Here is a 10,754-nt window from a genome sequence, read left to right as displayed (position 1 = left end):
CCATATGTGTTTTTATATTTTTGATTTTCTTTTTGGAAATGAAAGATTACAATCTTATAAATTTATGTGAGAGTTATAAATTAGGCATATTGACGGTTAAATATTATGCTTATATATATTAATATATATTTTGTGGAAATAAAAAAGATAGTGAGCATTCAAAATTACTAACCATACGTGTTTTTATATTTTTGATTTTCTTTTTGCAAATGAAATATGAGTTATAAATTATCTTCTACTGAGTCTCTAACTCTAAACAATGGTTTACTCCCCTGTTAGGAAACTCGTTAGGCGTTCTTCGTACACTCGGTTTAGGCCTAGCGCTGAATGAAAATAATTAGGGATTATACATGGATTAATCAGAGATTTATTTTAGGGTATTTTATGTTTTTTTAAGGCTATATTATATATATATATATATATATATATATATATATATATATATATATATCTATTGAGAAAAAAATAAAAGAACTTGACGTAGTGGTTTAGTCAACTTTGGAAAGCGCATGATCATAAGTTCAAACTGGCCAGTGTGCATTTTCGCCTGTTTTATAAGTTTATGTTTAATGAAGGGTATTTACGATATTTACTGGTCATCTGCTCCCTTAGGTTTATAGGTTTTATGCGGTGTAAACTCGACGGCCGTTTGATTTTTGATATCATTCAAATTACCATAAGGAGTGATTTGTACTCTCTCAAATAAGAGGTTATGTTATAATACTTATGAATCGAATTCACAGGAAGCTAAGGTACAGAAAAGATCTAGTAGTTATGCGGTTAAGATAGGTCGAATGGTTTAAATACTATATAATTTTAAATATCTATATATCATATAACAAGGTCACTTTGGTGACTATCGTATTATATACATATAAACATTAAAATATCTAAGAGAAAACTACTTAAATTGTGTTAATATTTCATAATACAATTACTTGATAATTAAAATGCAGCGGAAGGAATTTTTTTTTAATTATTATTTTTAATTAAAAAAAATAACGCCTTTATTAATTCAAATATGCATTTACTTTGATAAATGATTTCCGTTTATGCATACTAGATGAAATATCATGTGCTAACAGTCATGCGTATGCTATCAAATGTTAATGAATAACAGAACTCACTCTTTCATGCATGCAATCTTACATAACGATTCAAACATCAATTAAACTCTGATTAGTTATGAATCTACTCTCATTCACGAATGACTTAATTAATAATCCTGATATTTCTTATCACATAATGCCAAACGTTAATATTAGGAGTGCGATTCTTTTACGGTTATAAACCAAAAATGTAAACCCCGTGAATTAACAATATTCCAAAATATTTAAGGAAAATTCATTAATTTACTTCACGGTAACAAAAGTAAACCCTAGATTTCAGTTCAACAGTTTTATTCAAACAAGCATATTAACCCACGCATGAACCGTCATGACTTTTAAAAAATCAATCAATACTTAACCATGCAAAACACCATTTACGACAATTATAGTTAACCGTATTGCATCATTAGACACTACCCATTTTCATTGTTGTCGTAACTTTAATAATTTAAGTTCAAAAAATTCAATGCTAACGTTTCACAAGCATCACGTAACAAACAGATTCACTCAAGGATGAATTAATCAAATCTAAGATGGCTCTGATACCACATGTTAATTTATTTCTTCACCAAGACCTAATTTAGATTTGCCTTAATTCAATCCTAACATGTTTCTAAAGAAAGTAGAAGCACTAACCTTGATCCATGCTTGGATGCAATCCCACCAATTGATGTTCTCCTCTTTAACCTTCTCCTTTTGGTGATTTTCTTAATGGACAAGAAATCCCAAACCTTCCTTAATCTCTCTTGTTGATAATCAGTATTATTATTATGTGTTTTGAAAGACTCTCGTTTTCTTCCGTGTGCAAAAGACGATGCACGAGGTCTTTTATATTACTCAAAGGGTTGTGTGTGTTAAGCAACACAACTCTCCACAATTCCAACATAACTCATTGATATAATAACCGTACCACAATGTATACTCATATATGTTATATACCATTCTTTAATATATATAACATATATGTATATAATTATGAGATTAAGGACATTTATAAATATAAGGTAAAGTAGGAGGGTTATCACCCGGATTCTAATTCATTAATCGAAACCGATCCATCACGGTATCGCCTTTTATATTAAAATCTAAAAACATTAATATGAACTTGAACTTTATATTAAACCAATAGATACATAGGTCATATAGAATATAAAATATTCTCACAGGTATTTCCACTAGAAGTGCTTTTACAACCCCAAAAAGTAGTTCAGTGAACAGGCTACATATATAGTGTAAAGACCCAAAGGACGCACCAAACAAGCCTAATAATCTGCAATGGATCTTATTCAGCTTCTTATCTTTGCTCTCTCTCTTTACACAGTTTTCTTCTTCTTTGCGAAGTCGCTATTTTTCTTCTGGGAACAAGAAACGAATGGCTCCTATGGCCCCGGGGGCATGGCCATTGTTCGGACATCTATCATTCTTTAAAAGCTCAAAACCAACCCACGTAACGTTTGGGGACATGGTCGAGGTGCTTGGACCGGTTTTCATGATGAAGCTAGGGTCATACAACGTGCTGATCATAAGCAGCCAAGAGGTGGCCAAAGAGTGCTTCACTGTCCACGACAAGGTCATAGACCGGATCGACCTCACTGCTTCGAAAATCTTGGGCTATGATGGCTCCTTCTTAACGTTTTCTTCTTGTGGTCCTTACTGGAAAGAGATGCGTAAGATAGCAACATGGGAGCTTTTTTCGACCACAACGACTGATAAGTTCAAGGATAGCAGAGAAAGAGAGGTTGATATGACGTTTAGAGACCTCTATATGAGGTGGGAGCAAGAGGGTGGAGCGAAAACTGGAGTATTGGTGGACATGAAACGAGAGTTCCAAGATTTACTAGCTAATATATCGTTGATGATGATTGTGGGGAAGAGATATTTCGGGGCAAGTCCAAATTGTGAAGCGGGAGAAGCGAGGAGATGCGGGAAGTTGATTCAAGAATTTTTCAATTACTTTGGGCTCTACTTGTTATCCGATGTGATGCCATCTCTGGGTTGGTCGGAATGGAAGGTCAAAAGGGATATGAAGAGAACGGCTAAAGAGTTGGATCAAGTTGTTGAAGCTTGGGTTGAAGAACACAAGAAGAGGAGAGATGACATACCCAGCTGTGAAAAGCACTATTTGGATCTACTCATTGAGATCTTCGAAAACCGCGAGATTCCAGGCACCATTCATGATGCTCATACCACCACCAAGGCCATATGCCTTGTAAGACCTCTATAAGTAAATAAATAAAATCACATTCTAATGAAGTGTTTATAGATTAACTTTATCTTCTTTTATTTTTATGTGGGACAGAACATGGTATTTGCAGGGAGCGAGCCGGCCATTGTTGTGTTGGTTTGGGTTGTATCACTGCTTGTTAACAACCCCCATGAGTTGAGGAAAGCACAAGAGGAGCTTGACCAAAAAATCGGAAGGGACAAAGTTGTAGAAGAATCCGACCTCAATGACTTGACTTATCTCCATGCCATTGTCAAGGAAACATTACGTTTGTATCCACCACTTCCTCTCACAGCTTATAGGTATGTGATGGAAGACTTCGACATTACCCATGGAAACTTTCATGTTCCCGCAGGTAAATATTATATGCACCTACGTTACTCTATAGTACATATTCAGAAGATTAGACTCATGAGATGCATAGTCTTTTTCTTATTGGATTAACTAGGGACACAAGTGCTCGTAAATGAGTGGAAAGTTCAGAGGGATCCAAACTTTTGGTTCGAGCCGGAGTTATTCAAACCAGAGAGGTTCTTAACATCTGAAAAAGTAGATAATGTTAAAGGCATGGGCATGTTGTTTCCATTCGGTTTGGGACGACGATCGTGCCCTGCAATCCCTCTAGGTATGAGGATGGTTCACTATGTTCTGGCTAGGTTCTTGCACACGTTCGACTTGGCAGCACCATTCAGCCAAGACGTGGACATGACTGAGAGCAATGGGTTTGTCAATCTCAAAGCCACTCCTCTTCTAGTCTTGATCAATCCTAGGCTACCTAAATCACTCTACCATGTGGATTGTAAAGTATAATTCTCAAACAAGGATTGATAACTAAAGCTACTTTTTCAAATTTCTCATTTCTTCAGAGAATTATATTTTGTTTTACAATATGATTTTACAATATGAGTGAGTCTTCATATCTTCAGAAGGTTACATTTTCGCAAATAAGGATTTCATAGGACCTAAAGATACAAAACAGCTCCTTTAATCATGTATGAATTCGAATCCCAAATTTGACCCCTAGAAAGTAAATTTTTAGATAAAATATTCCACATGAGTTATAGGTACATCCACGGTCTTACAACTTTTTTCTTTTTCTTTTTGCCCTTTAGCTCTTTAGTGCAAACATGCATGAATATGAATCATGAGGAGGTACCTGAAATATAAAGGATCAGACTCCAAACAAAACAAAATCAGGACAAAATATGTTTTAACATCTCAAATTTATACAATAAATAATAAAAAAATCTAATCCTATGGTTGTACCGACTTTTGCTTAATTCCTACTCGTTTATAATTGTAACAATGCCCAGTTGGAGAATTTATCAATAACCAGTACAGGATTGTGGATTGTGGGTTAAAAAAATCTATTTTTTTAAAGCCGAAAAGAATATATTGTAAATGTTATTTTCCACCAACCAGAAACATTCATTATGTTAGCTCTCTCCTCTTTAGAATTTATAAATCATTAAATCAATAACACATGATTTCAGTGTAGATTTTAAAATTATAGAACTAATAACAGTAAATTTAGTTTGGATTTCTAAATCAATTAATATACACCAATCAATAACTCCCTTTTAATTCACCCCCACTTAATTCGCTTTCGATTATCCGATATGGAAGAAGGATATTTTCAAGAGAAACTTCTGTTTGATTTTCGCATAAAGTCATCTAGTATCTCATAAAGTTAACTAGGCATGGGCATTCAGGGGGCATCAGATTCGGTTCGATTGATTTAGATTTTCAGATCTTTCGGTGTTATGCTCAAAAGTCTCATTTAGATTTTATTAATAATTGGGTCGGGTGGTTCGGATCGGATTTGTAGCCAATGTCTGAAATCGTCCAATATATTTTTTTAAAAACTAAAAAAATTGACAAAAAAGGCTCAAAATATAGAAATTGTTCACAAATCTAATTAATATTAGTTAAATTACCGCTTATGTGCTGCTCAGTAGTGACTGCTAGGGAGTTAATCACACCAGGCTATATAAAAGAGCGCCTACTCCGTCCCGTTCACGACTGGAGTGACTCGAGCACTTGTCTAGAGAGGTGCTTTAGCATCCTTCGCCAACCGGTGTGGAAAAGCTAATAAAATTAACTAAAAAGTATTCAAAATAACAAAAATAAAAAAAAAAACTAAAAAAACCATTAGAATACCATAAAGAGGAATTACCTAAGATATCCCTTTTTAATTTATTTTCACAAAAGAATCCCAAAAGAAAAAACTAACAAAAAGAGGTTTTACTAACGGGTAAATATATTCATATACCCTTAATCCCAGACTTTGAATTTAGAGTTGATGGAGTTTTAGAGGTGGGGTTTAAAATATTAAAAGATAGAAAATAAATATTAAAATTTTAAAAATATATTTTTTTAAATTAGTTTCAAAAAACAATTTCAAAAAGAAAATTTGAAAAAAATTAAAAATTAAAATTTATAAAAAATTTCAAATTAAAATTTATAAAAAATTTCAAATTTGAAAACATATAGTTCGAAATTAAAAATATATTTTTATTATTTATTATTTATATATCTATAAAACAATGGCCAGCAGAGTATTTTGTCTCTTTAATAAAACATAATTTGGTCATTTTCCTTTTCAGAGTTTTTTTTATGATAAAAACTTAAAACGGTTTATTTGAGAAAATCGCCACACTATAAAATATACTTTGGTCATTTTCCTTTTCAGAGCTCTTTTTACGATAAAAACTTAAAATCTTCTATTTGAAAAACTCGTCACACTATAAAACATCTAAATTGTTTTTAACAAATATAAAACATTGATACTGCCAGTTATTTTGGATTTCTGTCGGGTTGTAAGTTCATAGTTCCGTTCAAGGTTCAGATCAGATTTTTCAATTTGGGTTTAGGTGGAGACTTCGGTATGAAGGTAAAAACGCCCAGGCATATAGTTAACTAGGTATCTTTTTAACTATTCCATTTAGATCGGTTCAATTTTGTTGCGGTTCATCTTCCCACCCTCACTATCTTCCTTTTCTATCTAACAGGTGCGACGACTAGAACATACTGGAAACTGAATCTATTGTTGACCCGCAGAAATAAAGGAGGAAATGAGAGGGACGAGGAATTTTATCAAGTCTAAAATAAGCTGCTATGCCCACTTCAATTTCTCTGAACATCCCAAACAAACTAGAGCTAAAATAGTTCCTTAAAAACAAAAAGGTAAATTAGAAAAAAAAAAAAAGACAAATAAGACTCTGAAAGCTTTTTAGATCCTTTAGTCTCCACATTCTTCAGCTTAGAGTTCGTCCTGCAGTAAGAAAATCATAAATCACAGAGTTGGTTAGTTGCACAGCAAAATAACACCCTTCTTTAAATATTTTTGGTTAGAGACATACATGGGCGGCGGCATCATCCTTCTCAGAGGAGGTTTCTTCCTTGGTTTCCTCAGGTTTTGATTCGGCGTCGGATTCATCTCCTTCATGGTCATCATCCTCTTGTTCTTCCTCGGCCTATAGAAGAAGAAAAACGAATTTAAATCATATCAGAAAGGGTTAATGTTAATAATATAAAGAGAGCATTGTGAATATTACGTCAGAGTCAGCTGTAGGAGCATCCTTTGATTCCTCTTCCTCTCTCTTCTTCTCAGCTTCGTCGAAAGCTGCTTTCTCAGCCTGTAACACCAGATTTGATTAGCTATATACATGATCATCAAACCACAAACCAACACAAAATAGTTAATAACATACATCCTTGAGTTTTCCCCAGGTTTCCTCAGCCAATTTCTTAGCGTACTCTGGGTCATCGCACACCAAGACATTGTCGAACAAGGATCCAGATTTCACCTAAAGAATAAAGGACGTGTTCAGTCACTAACATATACGATCATGAAAGACACAAACATGTTTCTGTGACAAGGTATTGCTATTTACCTGCCACAATTCCACTCCAACGTACTTCAATTTGGGGAACACATAGAGTTCTGGGTCATCCTTGAACTCTGCGTTATAATGATATATTTATCTTCAGTTAAATAAATAAAACAGGATTCCTAGATGAGTCAACATCGTGTGAGTTTACAATTCATTACAAGAAATTAAAAAAAATCTCAGAGCCATGAGACTACGAATGTCTTATATTATTGTTACATGAATACAATGGATATTGTGATTATGAACGGTGGCAGAGAGAATATTACCAGGGTTGTCAATCATTGGAGCCTTCCATTTTCCCTTGTAGTTAGGGTTCTTGATTTGCTACACAACAATACGAAAAGCGTGAGAAGAGAGAGTGAATAGTTTTTACCATCGTCCAATTGGAAAAAACAACAAACCTTGGGCTTCCATTCACCGTTGTACTCGGGATTGGGAATGGTAGGGGCAGTCCACTCACCATCTTCTTCATCATCCCAGTCCTCAGGCTAAAAAAAAGGATTAAATATCAAAACGAGAAAGCGATTTAGACTAGTTTTACTAGTACAATGCCAGAAAAAATATTACAAACCTTCTTTGCATCAGTGTCTGGGATCTCCTTTGGAATGTCATCGTATCCTGCTGGCTTTGTGTCTTCCGGATCAGGAATGTACTCTTTGTCATCCCAGTCCTCAGGCTGTAAAACAGAGACTCAATTTTATATCAACAAATAATTATTGCTGGGAGATACCTTCTTGGCGCTTGGATCCTTGATCTTCTTTGCTGGGAGGAGGTCCCAGTCAGAGTAGAGGCTACCAGTTTGCTTCTCAACGTTGTCGATAAGAATGCTGTAAGTAGCATCTGGGCGGAGGATGAATGTGTAAACATGGGTGAGCTGATCAGTCTCACATGGGACCTCCTTCTTGATCAGATGGTTAGTTCCATTGTAGGTAAGGATAGCATGAACTTTCTTAGTGCTGTAGCCACAGATATCTGGGCCAAACATGATGCTGCAGGTAAAAAAAGAGAAGATAAGCGTTATGTTTAAACGTCTGATCTGATGGTGAAAAAAATGTGTACCTGTAAGGAGTGTCTCCACCAAATTTCATCTGGTCAACATCATCACTGAGAAGCTTCATGTAACCACCACCACAGTCAAGCTTCTGCTCGTGCTTGACAGAGAATTGGAACACAAGGGTCTTGTCCTTGTTGCTGAACTCGGGGAACTCAGCTGAAATGGCGTAGAATCTGTAGTCCTCGCTAGTCTGAATACCTGCGAGAGAGAGAGAGAGAGAGAGAGTGATCATTGCAACAAGGCTTAAGACGAGAACCAAAGAATCACTATCACCTTTGTCGTTGGCGTCACCAGACCAATTGCCAGCAGTGTGGCTCCATTCCCCAGCAGTGTTGTCATCTTTCTTCCAGTCAGATTTTACCCATCTCTTCTCCCATCCATCTTCACCAAACATACACAACAAAGGAGAACACAAGCTTCATGTAAATCAAGATAATCATCTGATCGAAACGAATCGACGTAGCGATCGCAAAAAAATTCTCAGAGAGGGAAATGTATTTAGCTACCATCGAATTTCTCCTCGAAGATAACACTAGCAGAGGCGATCGCGACGAGACCGATAAGAATCAGAGAGATCAAGCTAAGGTTTAGTTTCGCCATCGCTAAAAAAAAAACTCAGATCGGAGCTTCCCCGAAAACGGAAAATGCTATAATCCTGCTCAAGACCTAAAACAAGCTGCAACTGAAGTAGACGCTCGCGTGGCTTGCTGACGTTGGCCAATCAATGACATACACGTCAGATCTAGTTGTCACTCAAATGACGTGGCGTCACCTCAATGGATAAAACTATGAATATCGAGTCAAAATATGTAAGTGGGCCGGTGCTTCTCGTGTGAGAATACTGTCCGATCTAAATAACGTTTTCGCAACACTGTACTCCGTTGGATTTAGTGGGTGCTATCGTAGCCGTCGGATTTGAATTTACTTTAACTACAAAATCTTTTCTTCTTTTTTATAACTTGTTTTGCAACAGATTGATGATACTAATTGCTAAACGAGAAAAATAACAAAGAATCCCTATACAAATAAATTATTAATTATTGAGAAAATTGTTTTTTTAGAGCAAAAAAATGATAACTATGTCTTTTTAGACTAATCTCATATACTTTATGTCTCAATAGGCTAATTATTTTCAAAACGACAATAATTCCCCTAAAATTGTAATCTTAAAAATATAATAAATAATAAGTTCGATCAAGCGTAATCGATCAATCCGAAATTATAAGGTTGAACGGATCGATCGATCCTGATCATTATGCAGAACAAAAAAAATGTGGAGCATATACTGATCAACATGGCCTATTTCACTCGATCGGCAAAGATCGATTTCATAAAGATCGACCGATCTCGAATTATAGATCGATCGATCTTGTGCCCAGGTAAGTATTACAAATCGATTTCCTGGTTTTCTTCGGTTATATCCGGTTTGATTCCCACTTGATTTGAACCGACCAAACACGATTTCAACTCTTTAAACTCGATTTCTTTGGGGTGAAACCCATAATTTCTCATCTCATTCACGAACAAAGGGGTAGAAAATCAAAGTCTCGAGTTCATAAACCCTAACTCACTCAATTTCACACTGATTTGGTAGAAATAATGTGAAATTTTTGTGAAAATTTTGTGAACAATCAATGGAATATAGAAGACGGCGTGAGGAGAAGGTTACCAGTTGTTTTTTAAATCGATTTTTTTGAATATGAAATATCGATATAGAATACATCCGTAGAATAAACTAATATGTAGAAATTTCTACAAGAGAATTTTAGTAAGTTTACATGTTTTTTAGTAAATATCGAGTTCTTAGTTATATCCTAGTAAATAGGAATATGATACGTCTAAGTTTTAGAATTATAGTCGTTTACCAAGTTTTAAGTTTTTTATTTTTTTCTAAATCTAATAAATTAGTAATTTCGTATTAATCTTAGTAATTATTCTCTATATATAGAGTTATTTTAGTTTTTTGTATCCGTATAGTTTTTTAGTAAGTCTTATGATTTTTATCGATTTTAGTAGTAAATACTAGACTAAGATATGTGAAATTCAATTATATATTTTATTAAAACTTCTTAGTTTAGTAATATTTAGTGTATGATTTCTACATGTTTTAGAACGCTAAATCTGTAGAAGTTTCTATGTGTTAAGATTTATATTAATGTATAATTTGATTTCTAAAGATTATTTATATCGGTAGGTTAACGGAAGTGTATTCATATTTTAAAATACTCTTATTTACGTAGATCACATATTTAATATTGTTAGATTCAACAAAAAATTAGTATTGTTTTCTACTTCGTAGAAGGTCTTAATACTTTATTTAGAACAGAATCTGAAAATTATGATTTATTAGAACTGAAAAAAATACCACTAAGTTCATATAGGTATTTTATCAATAATTACTATGTTTCCAAATTTTTTGTTTGTAAAACTATTTATTAAATTTATTTTCAAAAATATCAAAAGGTATTAGA

General features: G+C 34.2%; 2 protein-coding genes across 2 annotated transcripts; one reads left to right on the top strand and one right to left on the bottom strand.

The window, feature by feature from the left end:
• Positions 1-1,923: 1,923 nt before the first annotated feature.
• LOC103847676 (xanthotoxin 5-hydroxylase CYP82C2) lies at positions 1,924-6,541 on the top strand. The gene is made up of 3 exons (XM_033275713.1): positions 1,924-1,932; positions 2,341-3,318; positions 3,409-6,541. The coding sequence occupies exons 1-3, from the start codon at positions 1,924-1,926 to the stop codon at positions 3,775-3,777; spliced, it is 1,356 nt and encodes a 451-aa protein (XP_033131604.1). The 3' UTR covers positions 3,778-6,541.
• On the bottom strand, positions 6,409-9,047 carry LOC103847648 (calreticulin-1). The gene is made up of 12 exons (XM_009124734.3): positions 8,790-9,047; positions 8,557-8,664; positions 8,289-8,481; positions 7,960-8,218; positions 7,801-7,905; positions 7,631-7,717; positions 7,496-7,553; positions 7,230-7,297; positions 7,047-7,142; positions 6,891-6,971; positions 6,696-6,809; positions 6,409-6,607 (listed from the first exon to the last, which is right to left on the bottom strand). Exons 1-12 carry the CDS (start codon positions 8,881-8,883, stop codon positions 6,596-6,598), a joined length of 1,275 nt encoding a protein of 424 aa, XP_009122982.2. The 5' UTR covers positions 8,884-9,047; the 3' UTR covers positions 6,409-6,595.
• Positions 9,048-10,754: the final 1,707 nt, after the last annotated feature.

The sequence above is a fragment of the Brassica rapa genome, chromosome A01, assembly GCF_000309985.2.
Source record: "Brassica rapa cultivar Chiifu-401-42 chromosome A01, CAAS_Brap_v3.01, whole genome shotgun sequence".
Lineage (NCBI taxonomy): Eukaryota > Viridiplantae > Streptophyta > Magnoliopsida > Brassicales > Brassicaceae > Brassica > Brassica rapa.
The sequence above is the reverse complement of the archived record's forward strand: the minus strand, read 5'-3'. Positions and strand labels throughout refer to the sequence as shown.

Bases quoted from the DNA above. Each gene is read 5' to 3' on its own strand.
- LOC103847676 (XM_033275713.1), top strand. The intron at 3,319-3,408 runs GTAAGACCTCTA...TATGTGGGACAG, and splicing joins CCACCAAGGCCATATGCCTT to AACATGGTATTTGCAGGGAG.
- LOC103847648 (XM_009124734.3), bottom strand. From the start codon at position 8,883: ATGGCGAAACTAAACCTTAGCTTGATCTCTCTGATTCTTATCGGTCTC. The intron at 8,665-8,789 runs GTAGCTAAATAC...TGTTTGGTGAAG, and splicing joins CTTCGAGGAGAAATTCGATG to ATGGATGGGAGAAGAGATGG. The intron at 7,718-7,800 runs GTTTGTAATATT...CCTTTTTTTTAG, and splicing joins CAGACACTGATGCAAAGAAG to CCTGAGGACTGGGATGATGA.